At 43.1% G+C, this 21,222-nt stretch overlaps 1 protein-coding gene across 1 annotated transcript in view; it reads left to right on the top strand.

Moving 5' to 3' along the window:
* The window catches only part of notch2 (notch receptor 2), a 40,560-nt gene that overhangs the window by 13,335 nt on the left and 6,003 nt on the right, over positions 1-21,222 (top strand). The window contains exons 3-25 of the mRNA XM_070960642.1: positions 10,344-10,618; positions 11,257-11,464; positions 11,627-11,760; positions 12,347-12,469; positions 12,859-13,092; positions 13,497-13,652; positions 13,742-13,927; positions 14,346-14,459; positions 14,559-14,672; positions 14,865-15,098; positions 16,263-16,373; positions 16,559-16,751; positions 17,072-17,217; positions 17,338-17,451; positions 17,583-17,702; positions 17,836-17,988; positions 18,305-18,533; positions 18,757-18,958; positions 19,103-19,259; positions 19,472-19,656; positions 19,770-19,902; positions 20,184-20,435; positions 20,577-20,689. Coding sequence (XP_070816743.1) covers positions 10,344-10,618; positions 11,257-11,464; positions 11,627-11,760; positions 12,347-12,469; positions 12,859-13,092; positions 13,497-13,652; positions 13,742-13,927; positions 14,346-14,459; positions 14,559-14,672; positions 14,865-15,098; positions 16,263-16,373; positions 16,559-16,751; positions 17,072-17,217; positions 17,338-17,451; positions 17,583-17,702; positions 17,836-17,988; positions 18,305-18,533; positions 18,757-18,958; positions 19,103-19,259; positions 19,472-19,656; positions 19,770-19,902; positions 20,184-20,435; positions 20,577-20,689 — 3,886 coding nt within the window. The remainder of the gene's footprint in view (positions 1-10,343; positions 10,619-11,256; positions 11,465-11,626; positions 11,761-12,346; positions 12,470-12,858; positions 13,093-13,496; positions 13,653-13,741; positions 13,928-14,345; positions 14,460-14,558; positions 14,673-14,864; positions 15,099-16,262; positions 16,374-16,558; positions 16,752-17,071; positions 17,218-17,337; positions 17,452-17,582; positions 17,703-17,835; positions 17,989-18,304; positions 18,534-18,756; positions 18,959-19,102; positions 19,260-19,471; positions 19,657-19,769; positions 19,903-20,183; positions 20,436-20,576; positions 20,690-21,222) is intronic.

Genomic DNA, 21,222 nt, shown 5'->3' with positions numbered 1-21,222 from the left:
TGCGAGAGTTGGAACTAAGAGTAAAATGTCATCATGTTATTAACTTTTCTCACTTAATGTAAGAACAGGAAAATAAAGCTGATACCTTTTTAGAGGTGAGGAGTGTATTGCTTCTATTTGATATCCGCAAGTCCACAGTGGAGACGAGGCTGTGTTTTGATTGGCAACAGAATGAGCCTCTGTGCCTGTTCTCATTCGTCAACTTGCCTCCGGTGCCTCTTCTGCAGAGTTCCCATACATCCTGGAAACTTTGAAAAACAAAAAAACTACTCTAGTAATATGTGCAAGTCTCTGTTTTACATATTTTAATTCCTTTTTTAGAGACTTTTTGTTTAAGGGAAACTTATATTACATTTTTTTTCTACATATCGGAAGTGTGGACATTTGCAGAAAAAATATATTTGAAAAATGGCTTGGAAATTTGTGTTTAGACTGAAGGCTTATGCGTCTTATTTTAGATATAAAGGACGTTGTGAAGGAGAATTAATGTACATGGGAGAGGTTGACTTGCTGACTAGTAGGGCAGGGTGCAGAGAAGTCGTCTAACCGGTGACACTGCAAGCCATCAGCCTTGGGTGTGAAACAGGTGTGTGTTGTGAGTGTGTCTCCGTACGGATTTGTGCATGTCACAAGTTTGTTTGGTGGGTGTTTTTAACTTAGATCATTGCAGAAGGTTTCCATAAGTACTTTCTGATGAGGCGTTAGATAAGACCACAGAAACACTGGTCTTGTTTGTGGGCCACAGGATTCCTGACATGAACATGGAGCCTGACTCACTGAGTTAATACCTGAGCAGTCCAAGCTAGAGAGAGGAGACACACATTATGTTGTCCAAACCCTATTTTCCTCCAGAACAAGATCTCTTTGTCTGCTGTTGGGCTATGGTGCAAACTGATTAACTCACCCTCCCCAACAATGTCTCTTTTTTTCACTTTTTCTCTTGGAGTCACTGTCATGCCTTTTATATTTAAACAACACACAAAAAAAGCTTTCTTAAGAGTGAGGGGAGAGAGTTACTGTGTTGTGCAGACCTGCTGCTTGTTTGATCTGACAGGTAGAATTTGCCTGCAGGCCAGACAGAGGAAGAGAAAGGGCCAAAAGGAAAGAGGATGTCTTTTTTCAGGTAATTTGAGGAGGAATACCTCGGAGCACAACTCCTTACTAATGATGAGAGAGCAGTGAAGGGTGGGGAGGGGTAAGGGTGAAGCGGAGCAGAGAGAGGAGTGTAATTCCCTCGTGCTTCGCCTCCTTCATCAAACTGTCGCTCATCCATCCATGCCTCTGTCCCTCCCTCTGCTTCAGGGTTTTAGGTGCCTCTGAACACATTTCTCCAGGCCTCTTAATCCTGCTCCCACAACCCTATTATTGTTGAGATCTTCATTCTTTTGCCTTTATTATAGACATACCTGCTCCGTTTCCCAGTCATATCTGTGTGTTTGTGGGGTTTTGTTGAGGATCTTTTGCTCTGGCTATTTTTGTCTATTAGGGTTGGGTGATATGTTAAAATATTGTAGTTTCATCTGGGAGGTGTGTGTGAGAGTCAAGTTAATAAATGAATTCATAAAATGCCAAGATAGTAAATAGTCTTACACCTATAGAGTTTCCTAATGAAACTGTACACCTTCTGCATTCCAGTATCTGTCTTTCGCTGAAGCTTAATTGCCTTGTTAACTTGTCGTAAAACAGACTCCATTCATACTCTACAGAAACAAAATAAAATGGTCTTTGTTTGTCTTTCCACTGTTCCAGCACTGAACAGCTCTGGTTTGGTTGAAATAAACCCATAATTTGCCAAGTTAGCTGTGAAAATATTCTGGCTCTACATGTTGTTTTTCCCACTGCCTCTCTCTCCAATTGCTGGCCTCTTTGTACTAGGTTAGCTCACAGAACAAGAGTCTGTCACTGAGCAGCAGCAAATTACCAAAATAAAATGACAAAAATTGCCTAACAAGTCGCCCTCAAAAAACCAACCGGCAATGGCCTCAGCCAATTGCAGATATACTTGTACAGTCAGCCAACCCTATTGTTGATCAGTCTGTTTGTGTCAGCTCATTACCTCACAGAAAGCTCTGGTGTGATTTCATGTCCACATCAACTCTCAGTCTCATGCCTTAAGGTTAAAAAGGGGGTACCAGAGTAAACAGAGGGAGGAGGAAACAGACAAAGGAGAAAGATGAGAAGAATGGTTAAGACCAGTCACACCTCCACTCCTCCACGGGAGACACCCACTGTCACAGGCACACACGCACACACACACACACTCACCCACATTGATTTTAACTGGGTTAGGCGTATGATCCAAACTAAAGTCAACAAACCCAAGAAAGAGTAGGAGATTGGAACCCACAGCAGTGATTTCCTGCTCATACTCTCCAAAGACTTATCTCCTTCCCACAGCCCAGCTTACAGCGTCGTAGATGTGGTTGAGACTGGAACCACAATGATAAGAGTTTCTTTGTGTACACTTTAGTATATGCACCGTGTCTGCATGTGTGTCTCTGGAGGGTCGGGGGCACCTTGAGCCTAGGGCAAGTTCACATGCTGCCACGGAGAGGTCAGGTTCAGTGAACATGTTAGATTGAGCATTTGGAAGGTGTAGATGTAGTTCTCTGTGTCTTTTGAGTGTCTTTAAGAGCATAAATGATGAGACAGTTTGACTGTTCATTAGTGGAATCAATGGCTGCAACTAGGAATTATTTGTATTATCAGCTGTTCCGATTTGTGTCTTTAGATTGCTTGTGTTCGACCAACAGCCAGAAGCCCAAAGATAATCAATTTACAGTAAAAGCAAGCAAAGATGCAAATCCTCACATCTGAAAAATAAGGAATGCCATTCATGCTTGATAAATAACTTCAAAGATTATTCCTACACTGAAGCTCTTGTCAGTATATTTTCTGTCAATTGACTGATCCTTTCAGCACTAGTGCCAACTCAACCTAGAGTTGGGTTTGGTCAACATGACCTGCCGTCAAAGGTCACCAGTATCACTGTGATAAAAGGCACAGTCACAAAAACAAACAAGCAAACAAACAAGCAAAAGGTAAAGCACACAGACAGGCAGATGCACACCAGGCTGTTTGGAGATCTGGAGATAAAATCTTGCCCTCAGAAAGAGGAAGCCTTACAAAACAGCGGGAATGTAGCAACCAGACCATAAACCCACATACAGTAAGGTGACAACTCTGCCACACATTGAGGATGGCAGCGTGGGGTCAAAAGTACCTGCGATTTGTCACAAGGTCACACATTCTGCACATGCACTGTGACATTAAGGCTCTGAACAGTGTGAGTTTTAGTGCATCTTCAACACACTAGTTTTAATAATTCGATCACAAACATTTCCCTCCTGGTCGTGTGCCAGTGGGACGTTCCTTCATTTTGAAATGAAGACATAATAAATGTTGAAGAGAAAAAAACAATTGGCTGGCAGCAAATCTACTTGGGTGGGCTGCAGCAGTGGATTTGGTTCATGCTAACAATGCAGTTATTAAATTACCTTAATCAGACAGTGTACACTGTATCATTTTTTATTATAGATTTCTAAATTGGTCAGTGGTCGACTCTGTATAGTTTAGACCTAGATATGGACCTTTATTGGCCGGCAGACCTATTGTTGGAGATTCCAGTTTAAACAACCACAGAAACAGGGTAATGACAGAACAGCATAGAGAGACAGGCAGATGTAGTGCTCAGAGAGAAAATGTGTTGCGTACCACAGCCGCTCAGATGAGTCTTTTTGAACATGTTTTTAAACACAGTCTGAGATTTTACCACATGTCCCTAGTTTGGACTCCACCCTGCTCTGGGCTCCTTTATTCAGTCTACGCTGATGCTTTTTAGTCTGACTGCCTGGCTTCCTTTTCTCTCTGTATGTCTGGCTCTCTTATGACGTTTCTGGGTTTTACTTCCACTTCATTGCGCTCTCTTCACTCCACGCACCTTCCTCTTTTTCTTTTCTTATCTTTCACGCCTTTCTTTGTAACTTTGACGTCACTCCCACACCTCCCTCTGCCCACCTCCCCTGTCATGTTATTTTTGCTGTCTCTGCTCTTCTTTGTGAAAATGAGGGGGGAAAAATATACTGAGAAGTAAGGGAGTGGGCAAAAAAACCCTCCAACCCACTGAAACTACTTTTCTACTTACAATTATTGAACCAATATATTCATAGTTTCCACCCCACCGGATATAGAAAAAGCCTATTCTTGTCTGTGGCGCTCACTGAGTTATGGTTCTAAATGGTACACTGACACCAGCCTGCTACTGCCAGACCTATCCACACACTACATTTACACTTCAGCAGTACAAGAGAAACATCTGGCAAACTCACTGTCATTCTGTAATGACAAGTAGGCTCATTGGGATGTCTTAATTTCATCAAGGTCATCCTGAAACTGCCATAAGCTCAGCGGTGCTCTTCCTTGATACAGTGCTGGGGTTGAGGAGGTGGTGTTTAAGAAATCTTTTTCATATCTATCAGTATTTAACATATATACTATTTTACATTGATGGCTTATGACAGCTTGTTATCAGGAGTGGCAATGGAGACTGCAGATGAGCCTGGAAGGAAGTAGAAAGGGCGAGTCAGCTGCCCACAAATGCATCGCTGTTGATCTCTTTCTTCTCTCCTTGACCTTTTAGCTTTAGTTCAGTTCTTGTCCCTGTGGAGACATGAATTGAAGCTTGCTCTGGGGTCCAGGTCAGCTGTAATTTCAGTGCTTACAGCATCAGGGCCTGTGTAAGGTACACTGGTGCACCTCCCCAGTGAGTTGCGTATGAGCACACTCAAACCAATAGATTGGGCTCCGCAGTTCACCTTTGAGGTCTAGAAAGGGCTTTCCTGTTTCTGTCACTTCAGGCTCTAGTATGACAGTGAAAGTGCATCTGAACCATCCAGCTTCAGTGACTGAAGAAAGTTTTCGATTATGTATATGAAGTATGAAGAGTCTGGTCTCTAAATGACACAACTGTTTTAGTGTTTTACATATATTTTCCATACCGTGATGTATATTGATGTGACAGTGCTTTTAACCATATCATAGACTGCAGTTTCCAAACTTAAGCCCTGTTATCTGGATTACCATTTCTCCAGACTTCTGGATCTGATAAGAGTTGCAGGCTCAGTCTGAAATGGCAACGGGTCTTTTTAAATTAACTACACCGTCCACAAAAAGCAACTCACTTTTCTTAAAAAGATCTATCAGGCGTCAGTGCCAGTGACATGTTCTGCACTTGACTTGTGATATCCATCCATGCATGCACACACAGGACTACAGTACAGTGAATAGGCCACCTATGCTTTAGCCAAGCCAGGGAGTGATCCGGGGATTGAAATGTGAGCTCGTTTATGCTCTCCCTCTTTCTCTCTCACACCATTTCTCTGTGATAGCCGCAGGGGGAGACCATGATGGAGTTATTAAGCGACGCTGAGACTAGAATAGTGGCTGGAGGAGGAGGGGGTGGAGGGGTTGTAGTTTAGGAGAGGAAGTTGGAGAGGTAGGAGGAGAGAATTAGCTCAAAAGAAAAGAAGAATTAAGGACTGGGGATGGGAGGGGAATGAGAGGGTTGAGGAGCTTGGGACTTAGGAATTAGGAATGAGGGAGGTGAGAGACATTGCACGAGTGGGCGAGAATCAACCCACCCCTCTTTGCTCATTGAAGCCCCCATGGCCAGCCAGGACAGGCAGAGGTCAGCATGAGGTAGAGGAGAAGGAGGAGGAGGGAGAGAACGAAGGAGAGAAGGGGTGCAGAGACACAGAGAGAGAGAGGGAGGGGTGTGCGTGAGATGGGGGCGCTAATGTGAACCAGCTGTAGAAACCTGACACCTCGAGAGTGGGTTAGAAATGAGAGGTGGAGGAGTGAGAAAGAGAGGGAAAGAAGGGCTGCAGGAAATTGCACGGAGAAAGAGAAGGATGGAGAAAAGAGGAGGAAAAAAGTCCTCATGGAGCAAAACAAAGAATCCCATAGATGAATTTGGCTGCAGAAGCCCTCTCCTCAGAGTTGTTCATGAAAGTAGATCTGACTGTGTGTGTTAAGGTGTCCATGTGCATTCATCAGCATGCAAGTTCTTCACTGTGTTCTGCAGCGTGTGTGTATTTAAATTCATCTGAAGAATCACAGCGTTTCCTACGTTGTATACAGCGACACGGTGTCAGTGTGTTGTGTTATTTCTTCCTCAGTGAGATACCACTCCCTGACATTAATGCGAATCATGCACAGCCTTGTCTGTTTGCCTCAGGCTCGAGTGATACAGCCAGAGGCTAATAATGAGCTCCCTATCTGCCACTGAAACCTGAAGGACAGGGTGGTATCGTTTCCTGACGCCATGGCATGGAGTTCTGTCAAGACTGATTAGATAGCAGCGATTGAATTTAATGGAGGTTCTTGTGCATCTTTCCTCTCAGCAATTTGGAATTTTCACAAAAAATCTCAAAGTAGAAAATAATTGTTGAAGGGTGGTCTGGAGTTACATGACAACTTTATGTTACAATATCCCTTTAATCTTTCTTGTGCACAACTTAAAAATTGTATTTCATGCAAAATTATTTACAAATGATTCATTCCAAGGTCAAAAAGCTTGTAATCAGGTTAAACATTGCAACAAAACACAAGTTTCAAATGTCCTCTCTCTCACTGAAGTGGCTATACTTGACTTTGAAAATGCATCTCATATTCCCCATAGTTTTACCAGTGAAAATGTGTGAAATGTTCCCAGTGAAACGTAAACCTGGCATTAACCTGGACACGGTGTTCTTTGTGTGACAGCCTGCTAATGTGATGTATGTCACAGGGCAGAGGGCCATGTCATTACTCCTTGAGAGGGGGTGGAGAGGTTGTCCAGGAGAAAAAAAGAGCAGTCCTAATTCCCAGGACGACAGTCTTATTGTGATATCGTGGCCAAGCTGTGTGTGTTTTAGGGGTGTGTAGGAGTTGCAATGCAGACATTCTGATACAGGGAAGAGGGAAGTGAGTAGGTATGAAATCTGTATCTGCTTTAAACATCACACATCACTAATCTACCATCTGGTTTGTCTGTTCAACAGTACCACAAGTATGAGGATTTCTAGAGAGTATTTTTAGTGACATAAACTATGTATTTAAAAGATAAGACTAGTGATACTCTGTGTTTTTGTGACTGTCAAAAAACTCCACAGAAAGACCTGAGGGCTCTGTGAAATCAGCTTCATTTTTTCCAGATTTCCTTTTATTTTTTCTGTATACAGTGTTTGTGGCTAATCGTGTGGCGGATGAATAAAATTTCATCAATATTTCAATTCAATTCAATTCAATTCAATTCAATTCAATTTTATTTGCATAGCGCCAAATCACAACAGAAGTTGTCTCAGGACACTTTCCATATAGAGCTGGTACAGACCAAGCTCTTTTATCTACAGAAAAACAGAATATTCTGAATATGAAAATATTCTGAATTTAAAGAATATCAGTGAATTTGATGCAACACGCCCATGCATGATTTTTTTTTATTAAACGGATCCTCCTGCAGGACAACCTCCATATGGAGCCTGAACACACCGGCTGAGTGGGTGTGATGGATCCTCGCTCGTGTTCAGGGACTGCTCCTCCTTGTTTAAAATGCTTGACCAGAAACGGACGTAGCTTTTTCATTTTTCCCAACAGAATATCTGACTACGCCCATACAGCCACAAGTTCTTCAACGAACATGTGTCTTGGATGTGCCGATATGGTTGCACTTCTGAAAGTTTGTTGAAACGATGAGTTCTGGCTGAGGCACTGCCTCTCTCTTGCTGAGTGTGCAGCATAGTGTTTTTCTCTGTTCATTGGCCTTAAGTGCTGTTTTGGCAATTTCTGCCAAATTCTGCTTTTTACAGTTCATTCCAATTTTATTATCAAGTTCTGTTTTCTGCGTCATGGAACTCATAGGGTGTAATCTCAGTAATCTAAGCAAGTTTTGCTAACTGGAGTAAACTGAATCTGTTGGGGACTATTCTGAGCGGTGACTTAAGTGCATTTAAGCACAGTGTTTCTGATTTGTTTTTAGACATTGGTATGAGATATCAGAGTTTGGCTGCATAAAAACATATTGCTCAATGTTATGGTGTTCATGCATTTGAGTGTTTTTCGTGATTTGTGTACATGTCACTGCATTTCATATACTGAATATTTGCAAACCAAATGCGAGTTTGAGTGGGAATTTGTTTCCAGATGTTGTTTGTCATATTTGAAGAGACACTGGGTGACTCACAAATTTCACAGATGTGATTGATCTGTGAGTCTTCTGCATGGCATGATTCATGACTCTCCTACTTTCCCATGCGCTCACAACCTAATCTTCAAGCTGCTTTGGGGTGGAGTGGCCAATAATAAACAAACGTTACTAAGCGTGAGACTGAATTTCAAATAATTCCCATCTTCACTGTTTCCTCTGAGTTTTATACGGCTCGTAATACTGATCTCTGATTCTTCTCTGAAATGTTTTTACATGCCAGAGGTCTGTTTATTTGCAAAATAATCTGGAATGGTAATGAAAAATGGTATTCATTTGTCTGTGCATGTGTATGCGTGTGCTGGTTACTATGTGGAGTATCTCTCCTCTGTTATAATGTTACCTGAGCCCCTCTGGGGAGGCAGGTTTAGAGGCCTGTGAGAAAGGCAGCAGGTCGCTCTGTCACTGACAGTCCCCAGACAGTGTGTCTGCCATGTGCCATACACATGCGGCTAGTGGGTGGAAATAGCATATGCAGGAAGTTATCTGACAATCAGCATTTTTGCTCAGTAACAGAATAACACCTCTGACCAAATACTGTCACACGTAGAGAAGTGGTGAGTGAAAGTGGGAGGGACTACAAAAAAACAGAGGAATAGAAAGTGACGAAGGGGTGTCTCTGATGAGATCCCTAGTGGACGAGTTGTGTAATATTGTAATTTCCTCCCCACTGCTCGGCATGAGACTGAATCACTTTGCTGAAGAAAAAAAAGAGAGAAATCAAAAGGAAGGGGTGATGAATAAACAGAGGAAAGGTGTCACAGACACAATATGTAGACCAAATGTGTCATACAATGTACAGTTGTTTGCTAACACCTTGCAGTTGTCAAGATAAGTTACTTACCTGTACTGTGGACACATTTATGTAGGTTATGGCATTATTTATCTGCTGGCACGAGTATTGTTGATTTATTACGTTACCTGAAAAACTACTGGTGCTTTCCACTTGTTGTTTTTAGTTTCTGCAGGCTTCAGTCAACAACTTCCAGATGACTCCATCTCACATCCTTCCACTTTTTAGCTTCTTCTTTGCTATCATTGACCCCAGTTTAGCCCTTCCACCAAGCTCAGCTTCCTCCTTTTCTTTTACAAGGTTTATGAGTTAACAGCTCTGTGTTCAGAGCAGTCCGCATCGGGAATTTTAGGATTTTGGGTTCAATTCTGGCCTTGTCTTGACAGCATGTCAAAATGTTTGCATGTGAGCGTACCTGACATACTAAGGCAACTTTCAAGGACACATTTCAGAGTAAAGATCAGTTAATTGGGGATGCCTTGTCCAGACTGACAAAAGCTCCATCCCTAATTTGAGCAGTGGTCGTAGTTATTGTTAGGGTAAGGGTTAGTCTCCAGGAAATGAATCTAAGTCTGTGTAAGTCATCCTAATTAAATGTATTTGTGTGTGTGTGCACTGTCAAGCATCAAGGCTCGCACTGTAAGGAGCTTCATATCACTCTTGAGATAAAGGCACCAAATAAATGCAGACCATTAAACATTTGCCATATAGTTTATTGGCTGAAGTGATAACAACTAGTCTCTCTTCATGCACAACCACACATTTTGCTCATACTCCTACTTAGGCTTGTGGTTCCCCACATACTGTTATTTAGATCACCAAATAGCAGTGGAAAGACTGTGTATTAGACAGCAGTGTCTACCTGTGCCGGGTCATTTGTTTCTTTGATGTGTGTGTGTGTGTGTGTGTGTGTGTGTGTGTGTGTGTGTGTGTGTGTGTGTGTGTGTGTGTGTGTGTGTGTGTGTGTGTGTGTGTGTGTGTGTGTGTGTGTGTGTGTGTGTGTGTGTGTGTGTGTGTGTGTGCGTGCGCGTGTGTGTGTATATACTACAGGACTCTTTTGCAGATGTTACTCTCCGCTGTCAATGCTGCTGTCTGATGTGGTGCATTACGTGCACCTGACTGAAACTCATTCTTTTGTCTGGCGTGTTTGCCTTTCTGCCAGGCGCCTACACATATACATATTTGTCTTTTTGCGTAACTCATCTTTCAGCTTTATTGTCTGTATTGAGGGGTGATTACATTTAAATCCTTCTGTGTGGCTTTTGCATGCTCCATCACTGATTTCTGTTTTTTTGTGTGTGTGTCCAGGTGTGCGCCAGGCTTTCTGGGTGAGTACTGCCACCATAAGGACCCGTGTCAACCTGGCTACTGCCTGAATGGAGGGAACTGCTCTGTGTCCATGTCAGCTGGTGTACCTGTACCGGGCAGTGCCACATGTACATGTCCTCTTGGCTATACCGGACAGCACTGCCAAACTCCCCAGAACTCCACCTGTTATCCCAACAACCCCTGTGCCAACAGAGGTGTCTGCACTCTGCTGTCCCTCGACAAATACAAGTGCGAGTGTGCCAGAGGATGGGCAGGTGAGATACTGTTAAACCACCTTGCAGGAGTCTGCCACAAGGGGAGAAACGTTTATCACGAGAACAATCATTTCTTTTTTTATTTTAGACATTATGAATGCAAATACACTTGTTAACGGTAAAGCCTAACTCTTTTCCTGAATGTTTTTACAAGATAGTTGTTGCATCGCTGTTCCTACGCAGGTCAATTTGAGTCCTTATCTCTACCACAGTTGTTTTGGTCCTGCTTTTTCTGTCTGTCAGGAGGATATCTCAAAACTTTTACAGAGATAAGTGAAGTTCAATGAAAAGTTATGCCATGAGTCAAGGAACAAGTGGCTTCTTGCTGTGATTGTGCATCAGTATGCATGTGTGTACGTGTATATTGATGCATTCATGAATTCAGAAGGTGATTAAAAATTTTCTGTTATTAGAATAACCAAATTTATAGGTTTGTGCAACCCTGGTATACGAACTGCTGACATGCGATAACTGTGAATACATTTTTTTAGAGAGGGCTAAACAGTATAGAACCAACATAAGAAGTATTTGAGTTAACCACAAATACTTACCCGTCATTGCATATTGCTTTCCTAAGTATTGAAGCCATATTTCTCCAAATCACTAATGCTCTGCTTCTCCTTCCTCTTCATTTCCAGGGCCACGGTGTGAGCATGAGGACAGCTGTCTATCTAGTCCCTGTGCCAACGGTGGAAAGTGCAGTTCTCTGTCTGGTGGTAGCTACACGTGTTCCTGTCCTCCTGGCTACACAGGTCCTCGCTGCCTCAATGACACAAATGAATGTGCTGCCACACCCTCTATATGCCAGAATGGAGGAGTATGCGTCAACAATCCTGGCTCTTACAAGTGAGAATCTAGTTTTTAACAATCATATGTGAAATAAGTCAGGAAGTGTGTGTGTGTGTGTTTATGTTTTACATAAAACCATTTGAATTGTTAAAGAATTGGTGTTTACTGTCAAGGCTGAATGAAACCAAATGTATAAAATGGACTCTGTCATTGCTACAGGTGTATCTGTGTCGCGGGGTTTACTGGCAGACACTGTGAAAGCTCGTACATTCCATGCTCACCTTCACCCTGCCTCAACGGAGGCACCTGCCACCAGAACTCCGAAACCAGCTACTCGTGCCACTGCCTTCCAGGTATTTGAATTAGGAAGAGGAAAAGCCTACACCTAAACTAATTCCACGTTTAGTAATTTAACTAGCCGCTACACACCAACTGAGATAAGAGAGATAGAGAGAATGACAGAGAGAGGGAAAGCAGGGAGGTTCTGTGAAAGGTTTATGCAATATTCACAGGCATGTTTAAGCAATTGAAATATAAATTAAAGTGAAGAAAGGAATGAATGAATGAATGAATGTAGGAAAAGAAAACAGTGTAACTCCTATTATCTTTGAATGAATGTGGCTTTGAGTTTCTCTATTGTTACATTATTTTGTTTGAAGTGTAAACAGTCTGATCCTGTTGGCCGTGTTGTATTACACACACTGTGCTGTTAGTCTGCCACAGTTAGCAAAGTAGGCACAACAAATACACGCACACACACACACATGCGCACACGCACTCAGCTGCTGTTCATACACTACCAGCCCAGGATATGCCATAGTACTTATGTACATCAGAGAATATCATAGTATAGTTTATGTATTTGAGTGAATGGACATGTGATTAAAACAATGAATTATTAATGATGAAATTGATGTCTCTTTCTTTCGTTTCCACCAGGTTTCAATGGGACTAACTGTGAGAACAACATTGACGACTGCCCCGGTCATCAGTGCGCCAATGGAGGAACCTGTATGGACGGAGTCAACACCTACAACTGCCAGTGCCCTCCAGAGTGGACTGGTAAGGGTTTTGTGTGTGCTATTGTTGCTTATGTGTTCCTGTGACCACTGTTATACCCAGAGTGGACAAACACTGAGGCACACACTGCACATGAGCCCCAATACCTCAATTTCAATGCAAGATAATCATCTTGGTTAGTCTTAATTATTTTGGGGTGAGCAGTTGAGTGCACCAGTTGAGCAGTAAGGTGGAATAAATGTTTGTGCTGTGCTCAATGATAAATAACTTTCATATTGTCTGTTTTGATATTATACTTCTCGCCATTCTTCGTCCTACAGAGACACATTCTTCACACAAGTGTCTGTGCTAACACACTTGTGTTGGCATGTTAACTTGATTTATGTACATTTTCCCCTCGTCTGCCTGTCCACCTCTCTGCCTCTCCACAGGCCAGCACTGTACAGAAGATGTGAATGAGTGTCGCCTGCAGCCAAACACTTGCCAGAACGGAGGTACCTGCAGCAACCTGATCGGCAGCTATGTCTGTGTGTGCGTTAACGGGTGGAGTGGGCCCGACTGCTCTGAGAACATCGATGACTGTGCTACAGCGGCATGCAGCGCTGGCTCCACGTGCATCGACCGTGTTGCATCTTTTGTCTGTCTCTGCCCCCACGGAAAGACAGGTAGGCCACTAGTGAGAAACCACATGAGGACGTCTTTATACCAAGTGCTAAAATGCATTACGCTGATCACTGCAAAATACAACAAAATGAGATAAAAGACAAACGGAAATGCTGTTAGACTGTTGTACTTCAATACTTCCTGTTAGATATTGGTGTGGAAAAGGCACGATATGATTTGTGTCAAAAGTCAAAAACACAAATTTTACCACAGAATAGACTTGTATTTCCAGACTACTGCTTAGTGACACATTCTTGTATTTGGATTACGTCTTGTTAATTAAACCTCACCCCAGTACTAAATTTCCATTGAGTTTGCTTTTGTCTGCACTCAGTATAACACTGTTTCACTGGAGATTCTCTGGGAATTCTTCACTCATTCCTTGTCAACATGGTGTCCCTTTCAGGTCTGCTCTGCCATAGAGATGACGCTTGTATCAGTAACCCCTGTAGAGAGGGCTCTCAGTGTGACACCAACCCCATCAGTGGCATGTTCAACTGTAACTGTCCGCCTGGATACGTAGGCAGCACCTGCAACATCGACAGAGACGAATGCAGCATCGGTGAGAAAGAAAATTCTAGACACACATAACACGAATCTCTGCCTCTGATCTGCTCTGCTCAATCATGCCTCGTTCCTCTTCGTCCTCAGGTACAAACCCTTGCGAACATGGTGGTCAGTGTGTGAACACAGACGGCTCCTTCACCTGTAACTGTGTTCGGGGTTATGCTGGGCCGCGCTGTGAACAAGATGTCAACGAGTGTGCTTCAAACCCCTGCCAGAACGATGGCACATGTCTGGATCGCATCGGGGATTACACCTGCATCTGCATGCCCGGTACATTCCTGCAGAGATAATGAATTACCTTACACATTAATCAGTCTTATCTTATTAAGTGTAGCATTTGAAATTGTCATTGTTTATGAGTGTCGGTCTTTTGCAGTCAGGAAAAGGTGCAGTGAATAACAGTGAGGGAGAACTCCACCAAAGCTTCACAATCATTGCTTTAGTAATAATCAAAACAAATATTTGCATGTGAATCCAAAGATCTGTAGTGATGGATGCTAATTTTGAATTCAATTGTTCTTTTTTAATATTCTGCAAACAAATGGGACTAAAAACACAACTTCCTTGGTGGAGTTTTTATTGTGGCAGCTGACATGACTTGGTTCAAATGAAACTGCTTAGACTGCAAAGGAATGTGATTTAAAGAAAAGAAGAAATGATTAAAACGTGTCTCTTGTCATGCATGCAGGATTTGAGGGGACTCACTGCGAAATAGAGGTGAATGAATGTCTCAGCTCCCCCTGTCTGAACCAGGGTAAATGTCTGGACCAGGTCAGCCGATTCGTCTGCGAGTGCCCCGCGGGTTAGTACATATGAAGCTATGTTTTCTTTGAATTGACTTATGAAATCCTACCTGTTAAAACCGTTTTTAAATGAATGTCGTTGTGCATTCTGTTCTCAGGCTTCAGTGGGGAAATGTGCCAGATAGACATAGATGAGTGTTCCAGCACACCCTGTTTAAATGGAGCCAAGTGTATCGACCGACCCAATGGATATGATTGTGAATGTGCTGAAGGTAAAAGGGAACAATCATGTTGAGTTGAAGTAAAAGCAACATTGTAATTCTAATGCGTTGGGCCTGCACTGCTATTGTGCTATAAAAACAAGGGAAACTGTAGACTGCATCACATTAAACCCCATCTGACCTAGAAAATAATCTGATGCAATAGCCTGTGTTATTTTTCTAAGAAGAAATTTCCTCCTCCAGGCTTCACCGGTCTACTTTGCGAGGAGAACATCAATGACTGTGTACCAGAGCCATGCCACCATGGTTTGTGTAGAGATGGCATTGCCACCTTCTCCTGTGAGTGTTATCCTGGATACACCGGCTCCATCTGTAATATCCAGGTCCAGGAGTGCCACAGCAACCCTTGTCAGAACCGAGGACGCTGTATTGACCTGGTCAATGCCTACCAATGTAACTGCCCACCGGGAACCACAGGTTGGTACTTGGTGTGCTACAAAATGAATTTCCTGTATAGTTAATTCCAGTTTATTCTTCAAGTAAGTGTCATTCGCCATGTAGCACGTGAATGATGCAAGCATTAAATGTTTGGGGGCAGCCTTATTAACTGAGAAAAACTCCTTCCATGGCGTGGAATGAGGGGTTTCAGCCACTTTCTCCTCCAAACTAGTCACTTCTTTTGCAAGTTTTTCCAACAAAGCTCTGCTCTGCTTGATACCTGATTGCTATAGTAGCCATACAGACTGAACCATAAACACAAGACATTGTATGAGTTCAAGTTCACTGAAGTATAAATTATCTCCCCAGTCTTATTTTGAAAGAATCTATTCTAAATAATTAATAGTTAATCTTTTTACCGGTGTAAGAGCAGAGGTAACAGCTTGAATGTAAAGACCTCCATCCCCCACATCTAGAGCTTCCTGTATAGCTTTCGACATACAGTAAAGTGTAGAGTGCTCTGCCTGTGTGTATGTGCGCAAGTATGTGTCGCAGTCACAAGTCTGGGTTGAGCGGTGCTAACCCGCGTTGCTCTGTGGATTAGCAGGCTCAGTTCAGTATATTGTACCACCCTGAGGCCTGGTACTGAAGTCTGTACTGTCCTCACTTTTCCAAAACTGGTGTCAGGTCACCCTGTCAGGTATCACTTTCTGGTTTTGTGCCCTGACTTCCCCTCCTCTGACATGCCTCGTTTTCTCTGTCGAGTTTTCTCTTTAATCCTCCCTCTGTCTTTCTGTTTCCTCTCTCTTGCTCTTCTCCTACTTAAACAGTTGTGCCTCTAATGTTATTCTGGTAGCTTTCTAACTTAATATGTCATACTTGAGTGGTAGCAGGCCTCTGCTGTATTAAATGTCTGTCTGGGTTTTCTGTTAACATTCATTGCTGAGTGCTGAACTCCACTTTTATGGAGTCTGACTCCCTCTGGTGGTGAATCAGTTAACTGTCACATTTTGTAACAGCCACTTGATCTCCATCTCTAGTGTAAGTCCTTAATCACCTCAACCAAAAGGATGTGATTGGGAGCCTTTTGATGTGCTACTTTTAAATCTCAGTGAACATTTTACAGGCAGATGAAATAATAAATAAAATAACCTCACTGTTGTTATTCTATATGAGTTTGTGATTGTATTTTTTTCTACTCAGGGGTGAACTGTGAAATCAATGAAGACGACTGTGCCAGCAACCCCTGTGAGTACGGAGAGTGCCAGGATGGCATTAACGAGTACAAATGTGTGTGCGCCCCAGGATATGCAGGTATGTTTTGTTAGATACACCATTGAAGTCAACATGATAACAGTATAAAATGTTTCAGAAATGAATAAATTAATAAATATTTACAGAACAACAACCTAAGATTTGGATGTTGTTCCTGAAATCAACACAGATGTCAAGTGGGTGCTTTTCTTAAAAATGATTGCCTCTGACTTGCTCTCTAACAGGAGTTAAATGTGATGTGGACATCAATGAGTGTAACTCAAACCCGTGTATGAGTGGGGGAACCTGTGTGGACAAGGTCAACGGGTTCCACTGCCTGTGCCCACCCAGCACCCACGGCCCTCTGTGCCTCTCCGGGACCGACCACTGTGCTCCTCAGCCTTGTGTGCACGGAGAATGTATTGAACAGCAACACGGGTACATTAATCTTCTACTGCTACTCATGTCCTTAGATCCATTTGTCCTTGTCTAATCCAATGCTTGAATTTGGGATGTAGCATTAGAGGAAGTTTAAAAGCTCCATTAGGTAACCCTGCCTTGCTTTCCAAATTAGCCCCCTGCACAACATTAAAACCTGCAGTATCTGTGTAACTACTTGTATATTTTACTAGAACAATCCAAGTATTAATCACTCTTGAACTGCTGGAACTGATGCTGGAGACAACCTGCTGCTATTTGTTACTCCGTGACTAAATTCCACAAATTTAAACGTATGCGTGTCTTTGTTTTGTGTAAAGCTACCGTTGTGAGTGTGAAGCTGGCTGGGTGGGACAACACTGTGAGCAGGAAAAGGATGAGTGCCAGCCCAGTCCGTGCCAAAATGGTGGCACCTGTGTGGACCGACATAATGGCTACACCTGTCAGTGTCAACCTGGATTCAGAGGTAATTATTATTATTATCAGTATTATTATTGTTGTTGTTATATTATTATCTAAGTACTACTTAGCGATCAGAGGAAGAATTGGCCCAGAAGTATTTGAATCACCCTTCCTCTCTCATTAGGTGTGAACTGTGAGAAGAACATCGATGAGTGTGCGTCCGGGCCCTGTCTGAACAATGGCATTTGTATAGATGGAGTCAACAGTTACACCTGCCAGTGCAGTCCTCTGTTCACAGGTAAGTGATGGCACATTTCCAACACATCAGCACCCCCTCGCTAACATGCAATAGCAGCCATTGTAGGGGCTGCTGAATGTCATTTTAACACAATTTTTGATTATTTGATATTGTGTGCAATGTCAAAACAGGTAAACACTGTGAGGTGGAACAGGTTCCCTGTGCCTCTCAGCCATGTGAGATGGGAGGAGTGTGTCGTCCATCTGCAGACTACACCTCTTACACCTGTCAATGCCCCGCTGGCTGGCAAGGTATGTGTGTCTGATTGTGTTTGTGTAGGTGTGAGACATATAACCGAGTGCCTGAGAGTGAAGACAGATCTATTATTATGTATTACATCTAGATCGATCGTGTGCTAATATCTGTTTGTTCACAATCGTGTAGGTACACGCTGCAGCGAGGATGTGAATGAATGCAAAAAGAACCCTTGCAAAAACGGTGGTCGTTGCATGAACAGCCAGGGCAGCTACACGTGTAAATGCCAACCTGGATACAGTGGACACAACTGTCAGACAGACATTGACGACTGCTCACCCAGTAAGTTTCACTTTAACTAATTCTGTCACTTAATCAGCACCTCTGTATTTGTCGTGGCTGTGTATGATGACACCTATGTAATATTTGGCAAGACTACAGATATCCCAAGCACCACTAGAAAGCGGCATAGAAAATCCCCTGAGAGTTACTCATGGGTGTAAGCCTGTACTCGATGTAAAAGTGTCTGAGACAAACAAACTCAGTGTTTTTTACTTTTAGAATTTCGGCCAGACTGCTGGTGGATCCCTCCTGATAACAGTGGCTGCTATTTAAATGAAATATGTGTTCTTTGAAAGCCTCTCTTCCCCCTCTGTAGACCTATGTCTGAACGGAGGCTCCTGTGTGGACGATGTTGGGAGCTTCTCCTGCGACTGCCGCCCGGGTTTTGAAGGGGAGCGCTGTGAGACTGAGGTAGACGAGTGCGCCAGCCAGCCCTGCAGGAACGGTGCCATCTGCAGGGATTACGTCAACAGCTTTGTGTGTGAGTGCCGACCAGGCTTTGATGGAATCCTGTGTGAACACAACATCCTTGAATGCACTCAGAGGTGAGCCAGCATTTTATTACCATGCTTAATTGTTCTGTTCTGCTGCAGTGAATTCTTCCTGGATTATGTCTACTGCATATCCTCCAATGACTTGACGGAATGATTATTATAAAAACAAATGTCCAGTCTCAGACTGGGCCTCTACTGTACCTTTAAAGTATGTCTTAGCACTCCAGACGGAGGGACAGATTAATTGCAATTTTCTTTATCTCCATCCCTCCAGCTCCTGTCTGAATAATGGGACTTGCATTGATGACATCAACACTTTCTCTTGCCGTTGTCGTCCTGGGTTTTACGGGACATTCTGCGAGTATGAGCACAACGAGTGCGACTCTCAGCCCTGTAAGAATGGAGGCACCTGCACTGATGGCCTGGGCACCTACCGCTGCACCTGCCCCGTAGGATACAATGGACAGAACTGCCAGGTAAAGTGTCTTTGTGTCACTCCAATTGTGTCTGGATGTGGTGTGGCTCATTGTGTATATGTGTGTGTGTGTGTGTGTGTGTGTGTGTGTGTGTCATTCACAGCCAAAGTTAACTCTCTTCTTTCATTTCCTTTTTGTGTACAGAATTACGTGAACCTGTGCAGCCAGGTGCGCTGTCTCAACGGCGGCTCCTGTTCTCAGACAGGAGCAACCTCCTGGACCTGCCACTGTCCGTTACAATGGACGGGACTTTACTGTGACGTCCCCAAAGAGTCCTGCCAGGACTTTGCTGCCAAGAAGGGTGAGGAACTACTTCCTGTTGTATTGTTTTCTCAGCAACAAACTGCAATGCATTGTTTATAATTAGGAGAGGGGCAGGCATCATAGTGAAACAAACATTTTGATGTTGATCACTAGTGTGTTTCATCAGACAAAATCTTTACAGTTTGCACTAATGATTTATGTTCATATTCTTAATTTACTATATGTGCCTCCTTTACTAAATCGTCACAGGTGTGGAAGTGGAAAATGTGTGCGAGAACGCCGGGCGGTGCATGAATGTGGGTAATTCCCACAAGTGTGAGTGCCAGCCAGGATACATGGGCAGCTACTGTAAAGAGATGGTGGACGAATGCAAGTCAAACCCTTGTCGAAATGGAGCTACATGCAAGAACTATCGAGGCACCTATGAGTGTATAGTAAGTAAAATCTCAGGTGTTCAGATTTCATGTTTTGTGTTGTTTGCCCACTTGCAACAACATTCCTAAAGCATGCAATGAGCTGACCTTTGTCTCTTGTTGCATTGCTCCAGTGTAAACCAGGCTACCAGGGGGTGAACTGTGAGTATGATGTTGATGAATGCCACTCGAAGCCCTGCCTCAACGGAGGAACCTGTATTAACCTCATCAACCGATTCACCTGCGCCTGCCCACCTGGAACACAAGGTAAGTCTGCATATTTTTGCATCTCAGTTAAGTGAAATATTGGTTTGGTCGGGGCAAACAACACCATCTTCTGTAAGCTCCCAGTAATTCCCACAGAGGGAAAGAAAGTCAGATGTGTGGTGTTATTTGTATAAAAGTAAAAAATAGTCTCTTACACTCATATGATTTCCCTGAGATGCCCTCTGAAAATAATATTAAGAGCTCATAAAATGCTATCTTGAAAAAGATTTTTTATTTGACTTCATTCATGCAGTGATATCCATCTGTTCTTTGCTCTGTAGGGCTCCAGTGTGAAGTGAACGTGGATGACTGTGCCCCTAAGCAAGGCTCCTGGGAACCTCGCTGTCTGAATGGAGGACAGTGTGTGGATGGTGTGGGCCGTTACACATGCTCCTGCCCTCCAGGGTTTGTTGGAGAACACTGTGAGGGGGATCTCAACGAATGCCTGTCTGGACCCTGCCAGTCGCCCGGCAGTCTCGACTGCGTGCAGCTGGTCAACGATTACCAGTGTCGCTGTCGCCTTGGATACACAGGTACATTCATATCAGCTGCTCAAACAGACACAATGTATGTTAGAATACCAGGAAGCTGTTAGTGGTTTTGTGTACAGTTTTCGTAATTCATTCTGTTTTTCAGTTGTTAATTGTCTCTATTCCTCGGCATTGTTTCTCCAGGTCGTCACTGTGAGTCCATGGTGGATCTGTGTCTGTCTAAGCCGTGTCACAACAGTGGAATCTGCTCTATGAACATGAGCTCAGTACATGGTTACACCTGCTCCTGTTTACCGGTAAGTTTCTTTAATGTCAGCCCTTCTCTGGCATCATGAGTCAGCACTATTTCAGTGACTTCTTTTTATATGCTCACTTCTTGAATACAGTGTTTTTATTCGTTTCTCATTGCAAACAGGCTTCACAGTCATTTTTTCTTGCTTTCTAGTAATTTGATCACAAACAGTCTAATGTTTTACTTTAGAGTTGCTGTACCTGCCTTTCTTTCAGTTAACTATTGGCATGCCTTGTACACACATGGCCTTGCTTTTAGGTCTTATTTATGTTTTTGCACTTATGCCACAAAGTTCACAGTGTCAACCAGGTGCAAAGTTGCTTGTTTGAAAACAGAATGTCATGGCTGGCCGTGGTGCGGCAGGACTGTCAGATATTGTCTTACAATTTATCAACCCACACAAAAAAAAAATCAATAATAGTGATGCTCTACCATTTTCTTGATATACTCTCATTATTATGCAAGCTGCCATTTTCCAGTTATATTCTTATTAATCTATTGGCTAACGTACATCTCTCCAGACAATGAATGTTTACT

Source organism: Chaetodon trifascialis, chromosome 4, assembly GCF_039877785.1.
Source record: "Chaetodon trifascialis isolate fChaTrf1 chromosome 4, fChaTrf1.hap1, whole genome shotgun sequence".
NCBI lineage: Eukaryota > Metazoa > Chordata > Actinopteri > Chaetodontiformes > Chaetodontidae > Chaetodon > Chaetodon trifascialis.
Note: the sequence above shows the minus strand (reverse complement) of the source record. Positions and strands in the feature narration are given on the sequence as shown.